This window comes from Festucalex cinctus, chromosome 1, assembly GCF_051991245.1.
Source record: "Festucalex cinctus isolate MCC-2025b chromosome 1, RoL_Fcin_1.0, whole genome shotgun sequence".
NCBI classification, from domain to species: domain Eukaryota; kingdom Metazoa; phylum Chordata; class Actinopteri; order Syngnathiformes; family Syngnathidae; genus Festucalex; species Festucalex cinctus.
Window position 1 is genome coordinate 16,426,354 of NC_135411.1, and position 21,012 is coordinate 16,447,365.

The 21,012-nt window shown below is 40.9% G+C and overlaps 3 protein-coding genes across 3 annotated transcripts; all 3 read right to left on the minus strand.

The window, feature by feature from the left end:
• Window positions 1–511: 511 nt before the first annotated feature.
• Window positions 512–2,707, minus strand: gbx1 (gastrulation brain homeobox 1). The gene is made up of 2 exons (XM_077517034.1): window positions 2,141–2,707; window positions 512–1,087 (listed from the first exon to the last, which is right to left on the minus strand). The coding sequence occupies exons 1-2, from the start codon at window positions 2,592–2,594 to the stop codon at window positions 570–572; spliced, it is 972 nt and encodes a 323-aa protein (XP_077373160.1). The 5' UTR covers window positions 2,595–2,707; the 3' UTR covers window positions 512–569.
• Window positions 2,708–4,473: 1,766 nt separating this feature from the next.
• On the minus strand, window positions 4,474–12,908 carry asb10 (ankyrin repeat and SOCS box containing 10). The gene is made up of 6 exons (XM_077517158.1): window positions 12,629–12,908; window positions 11,510–11,843; window positions 10,526–10,793; window positions 9,099–9,603; window positions 6,945–7,058; window positions 4,474–4,978 (listed from the first exon to the last, which is right to left on the minus strand). The coding sequence occupies exons 1-6, from the start codon at window positions 12,629–12,631 to the stop codon at window positions 4,793–4,795; spliced, it is 1,410 nt and encodes a 469-aa protein (XP_077373284.1). The 5' UTR covers window positions 12,632–12,908; the 3' UTR covers window positions 4,474–4,792.
• A 5,669-nt stretch (window positions 12,909–18,577) lies between these two features.
• Window positions 18,578–20,155, minus strand: h2bk1 (H2B.K variant histone 1). The gene is made up of 2 exons (XM_077519638.1): window positions 19,937–20,155; window positions 18,578–18,863 (listed from the first exon to the last, which is right to left on the minus strand). Exons 1-2 carry the CDS (start codon window positions 20,048–20,050, stop codon window positions 18,627–18,629), a joined length of 351 nt encoding a protein of 116 aa, XP_077375764.1. The 5' UTR covers window positions 20,051–20,155; the 3' UTR covers window positions 18,578–18,626.
• Between the last annotated feature and the right edge of the window lie 857 nt (window positions 20,156–21,012).

Here is a 21,012-nt window from a genome sequence, read left to right on the forward strand (position 1 = left end):
ATTTGCAACCATTTAATTTAAAAAAAAAAAATCTTTGTAACGATTACAACTCAATTTTTCATTTGTTTTTGACACACAAATTGTGAATTATCAGCCGAGTGTCCTCATGAAAGATTCAAAGTAGAATCAGACTTGATGATAAAAATTGATTTATTAGCTCACTAGATTTTACACTTGTCCCTTGTTTGGTCGTTTTCGTTTCACGATCCAATGTGGTTCTTCCGAAACAAAAACTTACATGCAAACAAATTGTACAAAATGTCAAAAAAAAAAAAAAAAAAAAAAAAAGTTCAAACAAACTCACCACTAAATGAGAAAATGACATGCAAACAACATAAAGGTTCGGCCTGACTTATAAATACTAAAAAAAAAAAAAAAAAAAAAAAAAACCTTTACACATTTTTTCATAGTGCCATTTGTACTGTTTTGTTATCTATGTACATATTCACAAATTAATAAATAAAAGTGACAGCATATTTCCAGTCCTCGCTCCAGTTTGTGGTCCATGCTGGAGTCTCGGAAGTGTTTTTTTTGTTTGTTTGTTTGTTTGTTTGATGACGTCACAGCTTTCACGGCCGCGTCCCTTGCTCTATCTGCTGGTGCTGGCTCCTCACCGCGAACCTGTTGACGTGCACCGGGATGGGCACCACAATTTTGGGGTTCCTCACGGGCTCCCCCGAGCGGTTGTTGACGTTGCCGGCCTTGATGCGTTTCCACTTGGCGCGGCGGTTCTGGAACCAGATCTTCACCTGGACCTCGCTCAGCTTGAGCGCATGCGCGATCTGCGAGCGCTCGGTGAGCGAAAGGTACTTTTTGCAGTGGAACTCCTTCTCCAGTTCGAGCAGCTGCTCGCTGGTGAACGCGGTTCGTCTCCGGCGGCTCTTGCCCGCCGAGGAGGCGCCGGGAGGCAGCGCGTCGTGGGGCCCCAGTTTGAGCTTGCCCTTCTGCGAGAGAGGCCCGCACGTGTTGCCGTCCGAGAAGCTCTCGTTCTCGCTGTCCGCCGAGCTGTCGTCGCGGTCGCTGCACGCGGCCTCGCCGGACTTCAGGTCGGCTTTCTCGTCGTCGGAACTGTACAGTTTGGTCTCGCCTGGAGGAAAAGTGGGGGCGAGACAAAGTTAGGTGGGGGGAGGGAGAGTATCATTATAAATAAATAATTATTTATATATATATATATATATATATATATATATATATATATATATATATATATATATATATATATATATATATATATATATATATATATATATATATATATCCATAAAATGTATTTAACACTCTTAAAAATGCTGGGTCAAAAATAACCCAATTTTCGTTAGAAATTGGACCCACTTGGGTACATTTTACCCAACTTCTTGGGTTGTTTAGTAGGCTAAAAAACAATGATTGTTATTATTATTATAATGATGATGATTATTATTATTATTATTATTTAATACATTTAATTTGTTTATATAAACACACTAAATTAGGTCAAAGTGACCCACCTCGGTCTTTTTTCTTTCTTTTTTTTCTTTCTTTTTTTATTTTTATTTTTATTTTTTATTTTTTTTATTTTGTAAACCTATCCGATACCAAAATTGGATATTTTGGATACAATTTTAGACCCTGCAGTATCTTAAAGGTACATGCAAAAAAAAAAGCTTAAAAAAAAAAAAAAACATTTCCGGTAATCTGTCGTCAGTTATCAAACAAAACACTGTCATTAAGTCATTATCATGGCACACCGTAACGCCGTAACTTTTACGCACTTACGCACGGCTTTTCATCACTTTAAATTATCAAAAGTGCTCAAAAACTTGTGCTCATACGTTTTCATTGATGTGATATTTTTGCCGTGACCGGCAACTTTTGCCTTTACATTATGATAACACTTTAACGCACATGTCGCCTTTACGCTTTTACGCACAGCTTTTCATCACTTTAATCATCAAAAGTTGACATTATAACATGGCATAATTTTTTTAATGATCAGACACGCGCGTTTTATTTTTAATGGGATCTAAATTGAACTTTTTGAGTAACCGAAAATGATGAGCTGGCCCCGGTTGAATTCAGTCATCAGTCCTAATTTAAAGCGCAGGAAAAAAAAAATCTAAATATGTCACCACGAGCAAAATGAATGAGCTCAACGTTTTACCTGAAATCGTCTGAAAAGTTTCCGAGAAGTTGAGCAAGTCTGCGCTTTTCTCGCGGCCGTGCATCTCGTCCGAGTGCGGGCTCTCCTGCAGCCTCCTCGCGCCGGGCTCGGCGGCGCTCAGACGCGGGCCGGGCAGCTCCTGGGGCGGGTAAAAGGTGTCCGGCGGGTCCGAGAAGTTGGGCATGGTGGTGGTGAGGGCGACCATGGATGGCACGCCTTGGCCCAAGCTGGCGCAGAAGGTGTTGGTGAGGCGGCCCGCGAACGAAGCCAGCGGCGCCAGCGGAGGAATACCGGACGACAGAGGCGAGTGCGACAAGGCCTGCGGGATGACCAGCGGTCTGTAGGGCATGAACATGGGGTAGCCGGTGTAGAGCAGGTGTCCCGGCCTGGGCTGGGGGGTCCCGATGAGGGAATCGATGGAAAAGGCAGTCCCTTGCCCTCCTGGTCGCTGCATTTTTGTTTGTTCGCTCCCCAAAATGTCAAACTTTTCGCAAGTAGATCCTGAGCCGCATCCCCGGAAGTGGAACTATGACAACTTCGCGCAGTCCGCTTGTGCTCCCCCCTTTGTTGCCCTTCTTATTTGGCACATAAACACACGCTGCCGGGGCTCTATACCTCTTTGGCAACTCCTCCCTCTGTGATGTGTGAGAGAGAGAGAGAGAGGGGAGGGCGAGAGCGAGCGCATTGGTTATCATGTGAAAAGGGGAGGGGGCGCTGGTCCCTGGGGGCTCATCCATCTTCTTCAAATTACGCTTCATTTCCTTATTCAGCCTCTGACTTTTTGGCCGTCCTGAGAGGCGGTCGTTTCCCAGTAGGAACCCCCCTAGTACCCCCCCAACCAAGTCCTTCCCCTTCTATCACCGTCGACCACACCAAGCCAATCAGCTATTATTAATTTTGATTGATGATTAGCAATTACCGTGGATTCAAAACAACCAAGCCTTTTGTGCCCCCCCCCTCCTCGGTTAGAGTCTGGAGAGGGGAGGAGGAGAGGCAGATGTCCCCCTCCTGCACCTCCCCTGACTCTCTTGGGGCCCCTCCAAACAATGTGTTTGGCCCCGGATAAAGAAGTGCTGCAACAATTGTTCCCTGGAGAGAGATACTTTGGGAAAATTAGATTCAGATAAAAGGCGTGATTGTGCGAGGTCAACTGCAGCGTGGGTTTGCAACATGGCCAAAGTCACATTTATTTGAAGGGGTGATGGAGGAGGGGGGGTGGCTGGATGCTTCCAAACTGACCAAATAAGCAACATTTTTATTTGCTGTGCTGGGGCCAACGATAAAACCATCTTTGGTCTTGAGGCAGCGTCAGATCATGTCAGCTTGCAAATGGAGGTCCATGCGGGAGCTGATGATGATGATGATGATGATGATTAGCCCCATTGAGTCCCGGGTGGCCGAGCTCTCCAAACGCTCGTCTGATTGCACGCACGACACCGACATCATATCACAGCCCACCCTGATTAGCGGTGGAGGGCCCCGGACAGCCTCTTGCTCATAATTGCAGCGTGACAGCAGAACAAAACTCAGGCTGCCCTTATTTGGTCTTGTATTGTAATAAAATAGGTACAGTAGGCTATTATTGGGCTCCAAAAGATACAAAGTGTTTACATTACCTACTTATTTTCACAATAAACGTTAAGTGGCTAAATATGTAGTATAAAGATCATTACAAATCAATTGTATTTTTTTTTTAAATGATTATTATTTTATGGTCGTTTATGGTTTCATATGTATACAATTAAATAAGTATATGTAAAATAAACATTTGAAAGTATTTTATTCATACCAAATCTGATTTCATTTGGCGAGGGGAAGATGGTGGAAAATATTCCGAAAAATATTTTTTTTCCTCTTTAATTAAATTAAAACGTGTTTTTTTTTTCACTTTCGTTTGAAAAAAAAAAAAAAAAAGATTTTTCAAACGTAATTTTATAGGAGCATCTTAATAAATTAGAATATGGAACAGTAATTTAGTTTAAGGAGTTCAAGTCAAAAAGTCAACTGATTCACTCTATGGTTTTATTTGATTAATTTGGATATATTGTTTATAGCTTATTAATGAAAACATGCTTTAACTGCGAGCTTCCCTTTTACTACTGAAATTAATTAACTCTTCCATGATGCACCCGTATTGTGTTTTCCTCATTCTAATTCAAATGTATGCCGATCTTGAAAAACGTCCTAATCCAGTGAGAAACAAATAGTGAGCATTCACACAATTTTGCACTAAATCATAAAAAAGTACAAATATTGTGCAAAAGAAAACATAACGAGGGCAATGAAAGACAACTACCGGTAAGTGGATTGCTAAATGTCCAGTGCAATTGTATGTTTCTCCATTTTAAGTTTATTAGCGATAATTTGGCAAAGTAGGACATTCACATCAACATAAGAAAATTTACAAGTAAAAAAAAAAAAACTAGAAATAAACTCATCAAGTATGAAGGTAAAACATGATAGAAGCGAGGATAAGCAGTATAGAAGATGGATGGATGGAAATAAGTGCCGCTAGCAATACTTCATCACGTCAAGTCTCTAGCGCCCTCTCGTGGTCAAAAGTATAACAGTGTGAAGTCAAGACCAATCAAACTCATACAATATTGATTTCTAGCAGCAACAAATTCTTCAGGACTTATTAAAAGTGCTTAATTAGTGGACATAACCTCTGTAATCCAAAAGCAAGTAGTTCTTAATAAAGGTGGGCAGGTGTAGTTTTGGGACCACCTTGCAGAGTCTCCCTTCCAGGAAGACCCTCAGTTTGCAGCGGGACAAGTGTTGTAGGGAACGAGGAGTCCGAGCCAGGCAGAAGACCGACTCGTAGAACTCCTGGTGCTCCTGGTTGAAGAAAAAAAGAAAAGAAAAAGCTCTTTTGTTGTTGTTGCTATAAATAAATCTTATTTTGTATTTTAGAAGGAAGTGAGCAACGTTTGGTACTTTAAGATAAAAAGTAGAAGTAAAAAGTAGCCAATCAGCATTGTTCTGATGTAGGATCTTTAAAGGCAACATTTCGGTCACTTATACCGGGAACCGGTCTTACTTTGAGCATTTTGTGTCTGTTTCCATAAAAATGAATTGAGTCTTTCAATGCCACCCATTAAAATTAATAAATAAAATAATAATTCTCACTGATCTTTCAAGGCTCTCATAATATTGCGTATTCTAACAATACAATCTAAACACAAAAACTACCAAATAAAGATTAGATTCTCTTTCATCACATAAAAAAAAGTTTGTTTCTACCTCATTCCATTTTTTTTAGTAGCCAGCAGTCAAATGGGATGGTTTTAATAAAATCACTTTTTTTTTGTGTGTGAAAATGCCTTACGAATATTTTTTTTGCTTTCGTGACGTCTCAAACATCTGAACAGTCCTTTTTTAAAGGGATACTTGATTCATTCATCAACAATTTTCAGCAGTGAAAAATTTTGCCCAGAATTAATTTGATAACTTCTTTATTTTTCACCTACAATTAATACTTTTAAAAACTATTTTTTCCTCTTGCCGTTGACTGATGATGACATCACCTGTGCTTTGGAAGTAGGTAACGACCAATCATGGCTCACCTGTTTTCTGGGGTTGGTCAGCAAATTGTGCCATGATTGGTCGTTACCTCCTTCCTCAGCACAGGTGATGTCATCATCAGGCGACAGCAAGTAGAAAAAAATACTTTTTAAAAGTATTAATTGTACATAAAAAATAATGAAGTTACCACATTAATTATAGACAAAATATTGACTTTTTACTGCTGAAAATGGCTCAATGAGTCAAGTATCCCTTTAAATAAAATACCAACAACAATAAAAATGTGCTTTTGATGGTAAAATTATGTATCTTATATAAATAATCATAAGCGTAATAATTTTACATTTCATAAACTTTACAAACTATCTATATTATTTATTAGCAGTAGTGGCATTTAGTAGTTTGTGTGCACGTGCATACATGTTGATGTAACGCATATACAGTACATATGCGTTACATCAACGCTACTTTACTTCTAAATGTAAACAATCTCCATCATCTTTTCTCTCTTTTGTCTTACTCTTTGTAGTAGGCTTAATATAAAACAAAACAAAACACTTTGATCAATAACAAGACGCTTGTAACGGTAGAATTTCCAAATGCCATCCATGTTCATGAGCATCTGCGATATTTTGATACATGGTAATCTCAACCAAAGGAGACCCAAAGCTGCCCTCTGCTGGTTATTGTTGATTGATTTATTTTTTTGTTTCATTTTGTATTTATTTATTATTTTCATTTTCCCAGATTTTAATGATCAAACCAGACCTGGTCAAGATTTTTGTTTGCCCATTCCTATAAAAAAAAAAAAAAAAAAAAAAAAGCAGTTCACGACAATTTCAGTCATTGCCGCTCCTCGGCTGGTTTCTTGGTGACGACAATTCACGTCAATGGTGCTTAGAGAGTTAAAAATTACCCTGTGCGATTATCCTGTGGTGTGGGCTGTGTTAAGGGTGTTTTGTCTTCTCCAATTTGCTCATAAAAACAGCTGGCACCAATAATCATAAATGTTAATTCTGTCCAATAGTTACAATTGTAATTGCCTATGGTCAACACCCATGGCGCTAGTTTCTGTCTTCTTAGAAATTTCTTACAGTCTGGCTGTCCTGTGGCACCAAGCTGCCTCTCACAGGTCAGACTTGGTACTACAACAAAGTGGTGCCATCTCAAGCACGCCTCACACATTTCTTCCAGCATGTGTGAAATTGCATGTATTTTACAAATTGATTACAAATCAGTTTTGTACAAAGTGGTGGTTTCTACCCACTGGTAAACTTGCCTGAAAGACCTCGTGGGGTACAGACTCGACCCAGGTGTCGGTGACTTTCAGGTGACTGTAGGCGTTGAGCAGCACTTCAATGGTGCGCGGAGATTGACAGCAGTGCCTCAGAACCTGAAAATCAACAGCACAACACGGAGAAACGCAACAGGATTCAAACTATCGCCATTATCTGGAGTTTGTGAGCGAGCGCCATAGATTCAAAAGAAATAAAGTAATTAAACACTTGTGAAATGAACAGATTGGGGCTCCCTCCGGGGGTCTAACTGGAAATTATGCAATTAGTGCTAATTAATCTCCTATTAACACTTGCCTAATTAGGAAAGCAGGCGTTTCGTCTGGTGCACGTGGGTGCACTCGTAGTTGTGAGTCTGCTTCCTGCGGCGACATCAACGCTCCGTGTTGTGTCGGGAAATGCGAAGGATCGGGGAGTTGAGAAGTCTTGTAAACGAGACCAAGTCAAGGTGGTGAAAGTGCAGCGCTCACTAATGATGGAAAATTAGACACCTTGATGGCTAATTAGCAAATGGCTAATCACTGACTCGAAACTCCTGTCAAAACTAGAATGGGATCCTGACAACAACCCTCCTTTGCATCTTCTCTAAATTGCCACCACTGCTACCTGAATTTCAAGCCAAAAGGAGTACTGGAGGTTCTTCTCAACGGGAAAGTCAACCTTAAACATTCATTTACAATAATGTTGTAAGTGACCTCATTAGTCTAAACATGACATTCTGATTAATATTTGTGGAATATGAGTTATGCTACAAAATCCAGCCGTTTTTAGCCATCTCAGGAGGCGGCCATTTTGCCACTTGCTGTCGACTGAAGATGACATCACAGTTGCTCAAGACTCAGGCAATGACCAATCACAGCTCACCTGTTTTCTGAAGCTGAGCTGTGATTGATTGTTACCTGAGACCTGAGCGTTATTGATGTCATCTTCAGTTGACAGCAAAAAAAAAAAAAAAAGTACCTTCATACAGTACAACATCTTGAGTGTACGAACGCGCGACATAGTTTGGCGCACTGGCCTAAAAATATGCAGTCAAGAAGGTACACTCACCACTCTACTTTTGTTTTTTTCCATTTGATTGTTTTATGTTTATGGCCGTACCCCGTCTACTGCCCAAAGTCAGCTGAGATAGGCTCCAGCAGCCCCCGTGACCTTTGTGAGGAATAAGTGGTCAAGGAAATGTATGGATGGATGGATGGATGTTTATGGCCTACAAATGTTTTTAAATTGGGGAGTTATGCGATTGTAATCCTAATTAATAGACTTCAATAGTTAACTCAAGATTAATCGCACATTTTGTGATTGAGTTAAAATTAAAATATGTAATGTACTGTAAAAACCGGGGCAGCACGGTAGTCGAGTGGTTAGCACGTCCGCTTCCCAGTTCTGAGGTCTCCGGTTCGAGTCCAGGCTCGGACCTTCCTGGGTGGAGTTTCCATGTTCGCCCCGTGCCCGCATGGGTCTTCTCCGGGTACTCCGGTCTCCTCCCACATTCCAAAGACATGCATGGCAGGTTAATTGAGTGCTCCGAATTGTCCCTAGGTGTGCGTGTGAGTGTGGATGGTTGTTTGTCTCTGTGTGCCCTGCGATTGGTTGGCAACCAGTCCAGGGTATCCCCCGCCTACTGCCCAGAGCCAGCTGAGATAGGCGCCAGCAGCCCCCATGACCCTTGTGAGGAATAAGCGGTCAAGAAAATGGATGGATGGATGGACTTAAAAACCAAGTGTGATATTGATTTGTGTTGAGGCCATTTTCTGCCACTAGGTGGCATCATTGCATTTGTAAGACGTTGGTGACAGCTCAGTGCATTCTTCTTTTCACACTAAGAGCTATCGAATCTTTAACATAAAGTAACTTGTGAAATTCTGCATTTTTAAAATTGTAAAATACAACTTGATCCCAGTCTCCACAAATATCTGCATTATTTATTATTAAATTTAATACTGCTAAATTTGGACGTGGACGTGTGCTGCGTTTTGAGTGGAATTCCCCCAGTACAGGCTTCATGGTAAGAAAGGATCTCTGTTGGAAAATCGAGAACCGCCAGTCCTGACAAGGACCGTTTACGATAGAACGACATTTCAGCACTGCCACCTGGTGGTGGTGAGGGATGAACACTTTGAAAGCAGCTTTCCTACCTTGGGAAGCGCTCCAGGCCACACTCGGATGGAGCCGTGGTTAAGCAGGGCACGGACAACCCTCTCAGGACTATGGGCAAGCTTGTAGCAAACCACCTTGAGGATGTTGTGCATGGGGGCTTCCCCGCCGTAGTCCATGTCGTTAACGTTCGCCCCGTTGGCCAACAGCAGCTCGACCAAGTCTGCATTGGCATTCTTGCACGCCATGTGCAGGGGTGTGTGTTTGTCCTGGTCCGTAGTGCAGATGTCGGCCCCCGCCTTCATCAGAATCTGGCACAAGCGGAAGTAGCGCTTGAGGTCCTGAAGCTCCTGCGGCTGGGCGCAGGCGGCGTTCAGGGGCGTGAGACCTTCGTCGTTCTTTTTGTCCATGGCGGCTCCGTAGCGCAGGTACAACTCGACGTGATCCGTCAGACCGTTCCTGGCTGCCACGTGCAAGGGAGTGTCGTCTTCATCCACAGTGCGACCGTTGATGGCGGCACCGTACTGAAGGAGGTACTTGGCACATCTGAAGACGGAGGTTCACAGGAGTAGAACTGTGAATTTGCAATATGGATGAAATGGTTTTACGGTTTACAGATTAACAATAACATTTCCATCACTTTACATTGTTTTACCAATACAACTGTAGTTAGATTCTCTGAGCGTTTGCATTGGCTTCTTGTATTCTGTGATGTATACATGTTACTAGCGATAGCATCTGCAGCTAACGAGATGAAGAGAGCATGTTTTCACCTTGCTCGAACATACTCATGTTGCCGCAATGTTTAGATTAGACTGTGTTAACACACATCTTTTGATTAGCATGGTTGCATCTCTTCACCGTTTGGTGGCAGCACCGTACGGAAAGAGGTACTTGGCACATCTGAAGACGGAAGTTCACAGGAGTAGAACTGTGAATTTGCGATATGGATATAATGGTTTGCGGTTTACAGATTAGCGGTAACACTTCCAACAGTTAGCATTGTTTTATCGATACAACTGTAGTTATCTTCTCTGAGAGTAAACAGTTTCTTGCGCTGGTTGTTACTAACGATAGCATCTGCAGCTAAAGGGACGTAATGTGAACAGATTAGAGTGTGTGTTAACAGACACATCTTCTGATTAGCATGGTAGCATCTTTACTGCGTTCATTTAAGAAAGTGTAATGTTTGAGTGGTGTTGTAGCGTGCTAGGTGAATCATAGTGCTAGCACTAGCAAAGGCTGACATGGACCCATGTTCAGGGACTTGAACTTGACTTGGACTCATGGTCAAGGACTTGGACTTGACCTGTACTTGGAACCTATTTGGACTTGGCCTTAGAGACTTGTGCCCATCGCTGCTTTTCTACATATAACTTGCCAATATATACAAAAAAAATACAAAAATACACTTTTTTCCTGTTTCCATTCTTGTGACCAATAAGCAGAGTCACCACACAATACTCACTCTAAGGACTCAGGATTGGAGCACAAATGCAAAGGCATACGGCCGGCCTCTGACACAGCATTGGCGTCAGCACCGTGGATCAACAGCAGTCGAGTACATTCTGGCTCGCAGTGGGCACAGGACTCGTGCAAGGCAGTGATGCCACCTGGCGCCAGGTCCACATCGGCTCCTCGTTGCAGCAGGAGTTTCAGGCATTCGGCGAAGCCTCGCCCAGCCGTGATGTGAAGCGGTGTTGTCAGCTCCTGCTCGTATGTCAGCGACCAAAGCCCTGCCAGGACAAAGGATGACAATCAGATTTATGGTTCAGCCATTTTAAAAAGCGCCAAGTCAGTCTCTCCACTGGCAGTATTCGTAACCTTCTGAAAAACCTACTCAAGCTTCTGTAGTTATATCTGAAGTTAGTCCACTCATCTATGTTGCTGGTGTCATAAGTGGCGTCAATCAAGTAGACGTATTCGTCATCGTCCATTATGCTGACCAGCGTCAGCTCGTCGCCCACAAGCAGGGAGTTCCAAAACTGCAGTACGCAACCTGTGGCCTTGGCTGTGGCGATCACGTCGCTGCGGAACGTCTTTGGCTTGCGCCACTTCACTTTTGGCGCCACGTAAGCCATTGCTTCTGCCTAAACTAGCTCACGACTTGTTCCGTGAGGATCAACGTGGTTATGTGTGTTGTTTGCGCAGACGGGGCTATTTCTGGAGATCATGTGACATATCACCACGCCAGAGCAGATTCGAGCCAATCTTGGGTCTAGCACGTAAGCAGTGACTATTCAAAGGATATAACGATAATAAAATGACAATTCTTGACCTGGTGGCATGCTTCTGATGATTTGCATACGATCACAGTCTATAGTAACAAGATAACGGCATGCCCCACTGCAAGCAGGTCTCTCGAAAACACAATCCTCATAAATTAGGCTACCACCTACCACGTGCCGAATTCCTAAATGAAACCCTAATGATGACAGATGTCGTCTCTTACCCTCCCCCCGGGCGACCCAGCGCATCTCCCCGCCCTGCGGCTCGATGATGAAGCTGGCGGCGGATCCTCGAGGAAAGAGGCGCTGCATAGCCTCCAGGTTGCCTGTGTACACAGCGTTTTGGAGAACCACATCTCGGCACACGGCTGGCCTCAGCGCAACGCTGGACCTCAAAGGTGTCCTGTCCCAGGACTCCTTCTTCAGAGCATGACTCAGCAGATGATAGGAGGCCAAGCGCTGCTTGTGCTCGTGTCTCTCCAGCATGTCCTTGTCCAGTTGGAGAGAGCGCAAAGCATTCGACGTGAAGACGAAGCTGCCTCGTGACATGCTGAACAGCTTTGTCGCGCAAAAGAAAAAAACGTGGATGAAAGTCAAAGAGAAAGCAGTCTCGCATTGGACAATGTCAACAGTGTGCCTAGCAGCTGCTCGGTGCCGGTTGTTTTGATATTTGGTATGACGCCCTCCCTGCAGACTGACACGTAAAACTATTTCAGTCTCACGTGTTGCAACTAAGGCCTTTGGCTACAAGAGACACAGCTATCAAGCTTTGCTGTCTGGCTGCCATCCCGACTACCAGTAATAAAATCTATTTTTGGTGACATGCTACACATCTTTTTTCTAAATTACATGCACTATCTGCTCTTATTTTTGCTTTGATTATGACCATTTAGAACAGGGTTTCCCAATTCCGGTCCTCGAGGGCCGGAGTCCTGCAGGTTTTCCATTTTTCCGCCTACCAACACACCTGATACTAAAGATAAGGATCATTATCAGGCACGCTGATGAGCTCATTATATGAATCAGGTGTGTTGGTAGGCGGAAAAATGGAAAACCTGCAGGGCTCCGGCCCTCGAGGACCGGAATTGGGGAACCCTGTTCTAAATGGTCATAATCAAAGCAAAAATAAGAGCAGATAGTGCATGTAATACACTTAATAAGTAAACAAGAGTATGGGAGAGTCAGGTTTGTGATCCTGGGATTAAGGTAATGGCAGAATGCGAAAGGCGGCAGAATTGAAAGGGAATGCTATTGCTACAGTTCACATCACAATCAAAGACCAAGGCTTGGACTTCACGTATAAAAAATTATGATCATAAATATTGAACAGATTTACCATTTACCATTGTGGGTCTGACTGTCTTCTGAAAAGATCAGGTTGTAAAAACACCCCACATCACAGGATCATGACACAGCATAATCTTTTCGAGATCTCCACAAATGAGGCATTTACCGTACTATTGGTGGAAAGGAAAAACAACTGCTTCTTTACAGCTTGCCTGTTTGTGCGCTGTTTGTAAAATATCATTCAGTTACTCTGTATTTTTCCTGCGCTTTCACGAGTCTTAATGGCTTTTATGTATCCACATGACTCCCTGCATCGGCGCATTAGGCTGAATGACTAGCCACCGCTGTGCATCTGCCCCACGTGAAGTGTTCTGATGGAGGAGGGACGGCGCATAATTAAGCCTTTTAGAGCCTACTCACCAGGCACCCAGCTAATATCTCTTTTTGAATGATGGACCAACGTTGTGGTGATATCCTTGCCATTAGCCAAGTGGATGGAATCTATGAACTCCAAGACTGGCACCATTTTTTTTTCAACATAATTTTAATATTGATTTGTACATATTTGTTTTGATCTCCATTCAGATACTTCAAAGTCACATGCAGAGAAGTACATCTGGCATGAGCTTTACCTTATAAATGTCATGTTTCGGTTTTGGGTGGTTGAGTTTTTTAAGTTTAGTTTTGGGTATTTATGTTGTCTTTTGTCCGGTTTTGTCTCCCCTAGTCTCGTTACTGTTAACCTCGTCCACCTGTGTGTGTCGCCCCGCCTCCTCGTTTATGTGACCTAATTAGTGCCCTCTGCCTGCTGTTTCCCAGGTGTGTCTGGTTATTGTCTCGTTAGTGTTGGTATAAGGGAGTGGTGTTTGGTTCACGCGGGTATGGGAGCATTGTGCAGTATAGACCTTGGCTTTTCTTGTGCGCCAAGCCTTGTTTCTAGGTTATTCAACATTTTGGTCAAGTTTCCCTCCGTCTAGTCAAGTTACACTACGTCTGGTCAAGTTCATCAAGTCTCCACGCCACGCCATGCCAAGTCATGTCCACGCCTAACCCAGTCAGTCCACATTTCATCCGTTCAATAAAGTCATTCTCGTGTCAACCCGTCCTCTTTCTGTCTGGTTACTCCTCCTTTGGGTCCCACCAATTCCACACCATAACAATAAACTCAACTCCTAAAAAGTGATGGAAAAATGTTTTCACCCAATGATTTTCTGTAAAACTGTTATAAATATTAAACTGATAATAAAATTAGATAATCATTTAGTGATTAGTCATTAGTTTGAGAAGGGAAATTCCAGTCAAAAAAAAAAAGTGTAATGACAGTATCGCACAAGCTGGCAAGCACCAAGTTTCAGGATATAAGAAGAAATACTTTGTTTTAGTAGTTACTTGATTTATTTTTGGTACATTTCCCCGGTTTTTGCTCCTGATAATAGAACTTCTAGAAGACAGTATTAACTAACTGTTCGTGCTGTTTGAGAAAGAGCACTTGAGTGAGGATACAGACTGCTATGTTAGCAATTTATGCTAGTCGCAGACAGGTTAGCTGCCATTTTTTTTTTAAATTATTATTATTTTTATTTTTTTTTAAAGTCATGTTTTACATTACAGGTGGTCCTCAGTTTACAACAGTGGTGGGACCATAATCTGAATTTGTAGGTCACAGTTAATGCTAAAGTCAAATTACACTAAATGGCATGCAACTGTTTATTAGTTGATGTCATATTTGTGTGTAGGAAAACATGAGATTTGAGGCATTTATTACTCTCCCTTCTTGAAGTCTTGGGTTTTAACAGGTAACATCTGTCAGTCATCTGTACAGTCAATAGAGGTTTGACAGTATGATAGCGGCAGTTTGGTTTTTGGCCTATAATTGAACCAAGGGAAATTTTGTTTGTAAATTCGACTTTCACTCTGGACATGCCACTACAGTATATCCATTTGAAAAGACTTCCGCCAAGCTAGCTGTGTCCCATCTATACCTTAACGACTTTGAAATCAAGGTCATTTATTTTATACTACAGTTCGGTAATGGATGCCACATTAAACTGGAGGCAAGAGCGAGTTTCAAGTTTGAGAACACACATTACCCGAGTCTAGGAATATTGTTTTCTGTGGCTGGAGTACATCCTTTTAAATGATACACATAATGAGTTTATAATATGCATCGGGGCTACCTCCTCTCTACTTTGATGTCTTCCAAATGGCCCGGGTGTCATCAGCAAAACATGTAGGCACTTTCCCGCCTCATTGGCTCCCAAATGTATTTTAAATATCATTCCTTGTAACACAATTATTTAAAACGCTGAACTAAACACTTACTAATGGGGGGAAAAAAGACGGCGACTTCAATAGATTCATTTCTCAAATGGTTGGCCTTGGTGTTTTTTTGTATGTGTGAAGCAGAAGCAACTCTGATGACAACCAAAAAACATCAATAACATGCCCCCCTGTGGACATATTCGGTTTCTTTACATTACCCGCCACAAGCAGTATAGCTTCATGGGTTTTCTGCTTTCTGGTCAAGCGCCTTCTTCTCCCAAGGCGGTAACATCAGTCCTGATGAAAGCGAGCCACTTCATTTATGCAATCATTGGCAATTAGTTCCCTCTGATTATGTGCCTCTTAATGCTGTTTGGAGTACTGTGGCACACATACAGAGGGAGATTTAACTGCAGCCCCCCGCCACACTGTGGAGTCGTTTAATATACTGTGAACTTGATGAAATGTAATTAGAGTAATATCAAATGCTAATGGATTTGCAATTTAATTTGTTGTTAGTTTAATGCAGAATTGTCAAAGGTAGTGTAGGTTTCGGTACATATTTGTCAGGTTTTATTAAATGGGTATAGTACTGTAAATTTTGTTGAAAAAAAAGAAAACTGGCGGTTGTTGATAACTGAAATAAATGAATAATCTAACAGGCTACAACATATCAGCAAACACTTGAAGACACTTTAAAAGCAGAACAGTGAAAAAATGCTAGCATGATCAACCGGAGATGCTACCTCCTGTAATTTGAATGGCGTACACCTTGCATTAGCTTGTTGCTATTGCTAATAACACATTGCATCACAAAATACAAAGAGAGCCAGTGACAGAATCATTAACTCTCAAAGACAGAAAATACAGTAGTAACGATATGGACAATACTTTTTTTTTTTTTTTTTATGATTTCATTCCTAGCCACAATTTGTCAAGTTAAGAACATGCACAGAAAACAAAAACTGGGAAGCTCCAAATGAATGTTAGCCAGCTAGCTATAGCTAAATAGGGCAACATGGTATATCACTCAAACTATTCAAATAACTGGATTTGCTTACATTAGCTAATAGAATTAGTCATTAAAGTGGCTAACGCCACATTTATTTGCATTATACGTTTCAGATTTAGAGTTAAGTTGAGAGCGTATACCGCCGGTGGTTTGTTTTGAAATTAGTGGTTAACTTTTCTTACACTAACATCACAGGTAAGAAACTTAATGAAATATCCCATCTCCACATCAGTTTGTACGCTTAGTTTCCATTGCTTGTCGAATTTTTATGATGGTGAGAGTTTAACTTTTCATCAGTGTGATTTGGTGTCCATTATTTTATATGGAAAAATATTGAAATTCGAATCAAAGGTCGACTAGGATCCTGGAGTATATAATGTTCGACCAAGGTTCAATATTGTTTAAAAGGATAAAAAGCCTCAATTTATTTATGTTATTAAATAGTCTTTTGATAGCTGATCAATAATGGTTTCTATGGACGCACAGGTCCATAAAAGCCGTCAACATGGCTGAATGCAAAACTACCCAATGTCTATTTAGGATGCTTGAGATGTTGCTGGAGAACCCAAATGAATTTATAGAGCATTAAATTAAACCACAGCCCTCAACTACTCTGAGCTAGTGTGATTACATTTCTATATTGTTTGAGCGTTGGGCCCCACTCCACACATTGCAACACAGATTCCAATTGTCTCTCGATGCACTGATCAACATGCAAATAGCTCTCTGCTTCATGGTGACAATAGGGAGGTTCATATTTCAGCATAATAGTCTTGGATAACTTTAACCATCGATCACAACCTCATTTCATTGTGCTAGCGGTTAATACGTGCTTCCCTGCCAAGTGGAACATTTTCTAATGATGTGCTCGCAACACAACAACAAGGCAAGCCAGCCCAGGCTGTGCATCAGTCACTAATGCACCCATCCATAATATGTTTCATAGCAGCGTGCTTAACGGAGACAGCGAGCGTATTGACTACCACTACGCGTGGGCGCAATGTTAGGAAGCCGAGGAACGGTGTGAAATACAAAACTTTCATTGCTATTACAATCATGAGCAAAGTTGCTGCCGTCAGATATTACATATGACCCTCAACTAGAATACAACAATTTTTAAATGGCAAACATATCATTAATGGACATACAAGCGTTTGTGTAAAAAATAAATAAATAAAAAAATAAAAAAAAAGCCTACGGATCCCTACAGAACTTGCAGAAATAGATCCTGTATTGCCATAATATTAACATACACTGCATTTAAGCTAACGATAATGAATGCAAAAGTGCCTGCTGAAACTTCGGCAAAGACAGCAATTCACGCTGACAACTGCCGACCCACTCGGAACCAGCCTCTGACCCATTTTGTGCGTTTTGTCGCAGAGAAATTTTGTTTATTCACTGTAATTATGAATTTGCTACTGTTAGGTTAGTAATAGACTGGATCAGGGGTAGTCAACCCTGGTCCTCAAGAGCCGCAGTCCTGTGTCTTTAGATGTTTCCCTCCAACACGGTTGATTGAAAAGATCAGCTCATCAGCAAGCTTTGGAAAAGACCGATAAGCCTCACCTGTGTTGGGAAAGAGTAACATCTAAAACAGACAGGACTGCAGCTTTTGAGGACCAACACAGGACTGCAGCTCTTGAGGACCAGGTTTGCCTACCCCTGGAATAGTTTTTAATATGACAAAGTTGAAGTGTTTTGTGGGTGTTAAGATGTTAAAAGCAGAGAATGTGATTTCTGTAGCAATTGCATGTGAATGCTGAAGTGCTTACTCCGCCTTGAAATAATTGGAAAAATTGACTGGAAAATGCTTGATTGAAATGATACATTTTTGTGTGCCCATTATGGAATATATATGGACATTTGATTTTGGTAATGTTGAAAAATAAGACAACTTCCTGTTGAACCGGTTAGCACTGTGGAAGTAGGAGGCAAGTATCTCAAATTCATGAAAAATGATTTGGGAAAGTGAAACCGGTTCTTCTAGAATGTTCTTGAATGAGTTGAAGAGTTTGAAGTTGAAATAGTTTTAAAAAGACATTGAATAAGCTGTAAAATACTTAAGTTATTGGGGTGAGATTTTATAAAGTTCTCCTTTCATTTCAACAGGAATTATATTCCTTAAACAGTAACTACAGGAAAATGTAGTTATAGTAATGAAAACATGTTAACAGTCTATTCACACCGAGTAGTTCCGAGCTTACCACACGAGTCAAAATGGCTCCCTTACTCTTGTGCTCATTAGGGGGGGGGGGGTTGTTGCAATTTGTGAGGATTATTTTGATTTCAAAATGTGATGAAACGTCATTTGATTTCTATAATAATCTGCCCGTTTTTTTTTATGCTAGTCACAGGCAAAATAAATACATTGCACGTTTAAGGTGTGTTGCATTGCGGAAATATTGGAACTGCCCGGATGTTCTCAATTGTTTTAAGTCATCACTTCCGGCTGTGCTGGCTATCAACCAGAACGAGCCACCTGTTGGCTTCTCTTTAACCTCGGTTGTACTGTTCACAAAAATTGGATAATGTTATAGAAGGCTTGCCATAAACTCTGGTAAGGTTCCGCAACTTGTTTTAGTTTTATATGAAAATATATTTCATTATTTTCGGCGTTTTGACTCATTTAAAAAGATCCGTTGCAGTACAGGCAAACAAATCACAGCTGTACAATGACGCCATCTAGTGGTGAATGCTGTGTTGCGGAGCCAAAAATGACGCCATCAGATAGATGCCAGTCTCTCCATTTATTGTTCGGTGCCAACATGGCCATTTGCTCACTTGGAGCTGGTGTACTTTGTGACCGCCTTGGTGCCCTCGGACACCGCGTGCTTGGCCAGCTCGCCGGGCAGCAGCAGCCTGACGGCGGTTTGCACTTCGCGGCTGGTGATGGTGGCTCGCTTGTTGTACTGAGCCAGGCGAGACGCCTCGGTGGCGATCCTCTCGAACAGGTCGTTGACGAACGAGTTCATGATGCTCATGGCCCGGCTGGAGATGCCCGTATCCGGATGAACCTGAAAAGGAAACAAAAGTTACTCTATCGCACTCTTCTTCAAGTTTAGCTACATCTAATTAGAGAGGTCTTTTTTTTTTTTTTTAAATATTCTAAAAATTTATCAAAATGGTCACGATGGCCAAACTGCCACAGTCCTTTTGTTGGTTGGAACAGCAGGTAGCTAGCATGAGGAATTGAGACAGTTTCGTCTCGAGGAGCAGCAGGAGGAGTTTGTTTTTAAAGAACCATATTTGCATTTAAAAAAATGGAATTTTCAGTTATTTTATTATTGTTTCATTCTTCATACACCATACGAGTTGTGGCTATTTGTGTGTATATCTAATCTGTAGAACATATTTAAATAATAATAGCTCATTTTAGGCTATTGCATTTAAGATTAACTGTTAAAACTTAACAGTTACTGCTATTTATATAATATACATTATTTTTAAACGTTAAAAAATTAAATGCTCCTTTTTTCTTATATTGCTAAATAATGCAGTCTTCAGCCAGCTGCAGAAGCTTCGTGCAGTACAGTAGTGCACCAAAGTCAGTGATTCTCAGTGTTGTGGTATACGTGCTCCCTCTAGTGGTACATGAAATAAATCGCTGCCCAAGTCCAGTTCATTTCATTTCAGTTCAATTACAGTACATAATGAATTTAATCGTTTAGAACCTCTTGTTTCTAAACGTTTATATGTAACCAACCTTTGTGCAAACTACATTTTAATAGAGTCATTTAGGTACTGTACAATTTTTGCTTATGTTGGTCATGATGGTAATAGGATTGAGCTTCTTCTTCTTCTTCTTCTTCTTATTATTATTATTATTATTATTTTTTTTTTATAAACTTATTTATTTCTGGTAGTACTTGGTGCAAAGTTTGACAACCACTGTAGTAAGTCATTAAACGCTTCATTCGGAAATTAACAAGTTTAAATGGCTCTTTTGTCCAAAAACTTAATCAATGATATCATCTGGTATAGAAAAAAATAAAAATAAAATAAAATTAAAAAAAAAAAAAGAAGAAAAAAAGAAAAAACTTACAGAAAAGTGTTTGACACAAATGGCAAAGTTAAAGATGTTGCCTACCTGTTTCAAAACTTTATAGATGTACATGGCGTATGTCTCTTTACGTTTGACCTTTTTCTTGGCCCTTTTCTCACCGGAACTCCTGCCCCTCTTCTTTGAAATATCATTCGTCATTTTTGATTTTGTTATTATTTCTTTTTCTTTTTCTTTAAAAGTCGCGTAACACTTTGTTTAGGAATGATTGTCCCATTGTGATTTCGTTCACACCTTGCATTTATTGAGCGTGCAGCAATTAGCAGCTAATGACGCTCACCTGTTTGCATAGGAATACTTTACGCTCCATATTTGGTGAACGTCTCAAACTGAAAAGGGAAGCTGGGATTTAAAAAAAAAAAAAAAAAAAAAAGGGGCGGGGGTAGCTGGAATCAAGTCAAGTTATGTTAAACATAAAATCTTGTTTTAAATCTTCAAATCTAACTTGTTTTGATCAATTTAAATAAGAGACAATGCCTGCACTAAATAGTTGTTTCCACTGAGTGGCGGGCTCGTACCGTTTCTTGTAGAGTCGTAGATTGAGAGTCTGGCCAACTGAAAACACGGACGCCATGTTGTTCCCCTCGACGACAGGGCGGGGCGTGCGCTCAAGCGTGCAGCGCACGAGTATGCCTCGCTTTGCACGCAAAATAACTTTCTTTCACAAACTAGGTGTACAGTTTCTTTGATATTTCTCTCATGTTTTATTTTTTTTAACCTTTGATGTATTTGACAAGCCAATAATACAAGGAATTCACTGCATGTATGATACAGGCTATAACTCGTATATGTTATATTTTTACTGTACATGGATTTTGATATTCAACGTTCTGAATGCTGGAAATGTATCAATGTGTTCATACACAACACATAGTATATTCAACTAAGAAATCTAATTACATTTATTTGCTTCCTGCAAGAGATACTTGATAATAAAGCCAATTTTTCATGGTACCAAGGAATGTATTATAACAGGTTCCTCTGTAATTTCATTTGTTTGTCATAATGAATATATGCTCATAAATTTAAATGTGATTTCAGAGTAACTGGCAACCAAACATAATATTTACTTTTAAATTTTTATCAATGGCTTTCAATTGTGC

What these genes read in the sequence shown, in the direction of transcription:
- gbx1 (XM_077517034.1), bottom strand. Translation starts at nt 2,594, where the DNA reads ATGCAGCGACCAGGAGGGCAAGGGACTGCCTTTTCCATCGATTCCCTC. An exon ending in AACTTTTCAGACGATTTCAG is followed by an intron (nt 1,088 to 2,140) that starts GTAAAACGTTGA and finishes CTTTTCCTCCAG; the next exon opens with GCGAGACCAAACTGTACAGT.
- asb10 (XM_077517158.1), bottom strand. An exon ending in CTGGGTCGCCCGGGGGGAGG is followed by an intron (nt 10,794 to 11,509) that starts GTAAGAGACGAC and finishes TTGTCCTGGCAG; the next exon opens with GGCTTTGGTCGCTGACATAC. An exon ending in TCCAATCCTGAGTCCTTAGA is followed by an intron (nt 9,604 to 10,525) that starts GTGAGTATTGTG and finishes CTCCGTCTTCAG; the next exon opens with ATGTGCCAAGTACCTCCTTC.
- h2bk1 (XM_077519638.1), bottom strand. Translation starts at nt 20,050, where the DNA reads ATGACGAATGATATTTCAAAGAAGAGGGGCAGGAGTTCCGGTGAGAAA. An exon ending in TCTATAAAGTTTTGAAACAG is followed by an intron (nt 18,864 to 19,936) that starts GTAGGCAACATC and finishes TTTCCTTTTCAG; the next exon opens with GTTCATCCGGATACGGGCAT.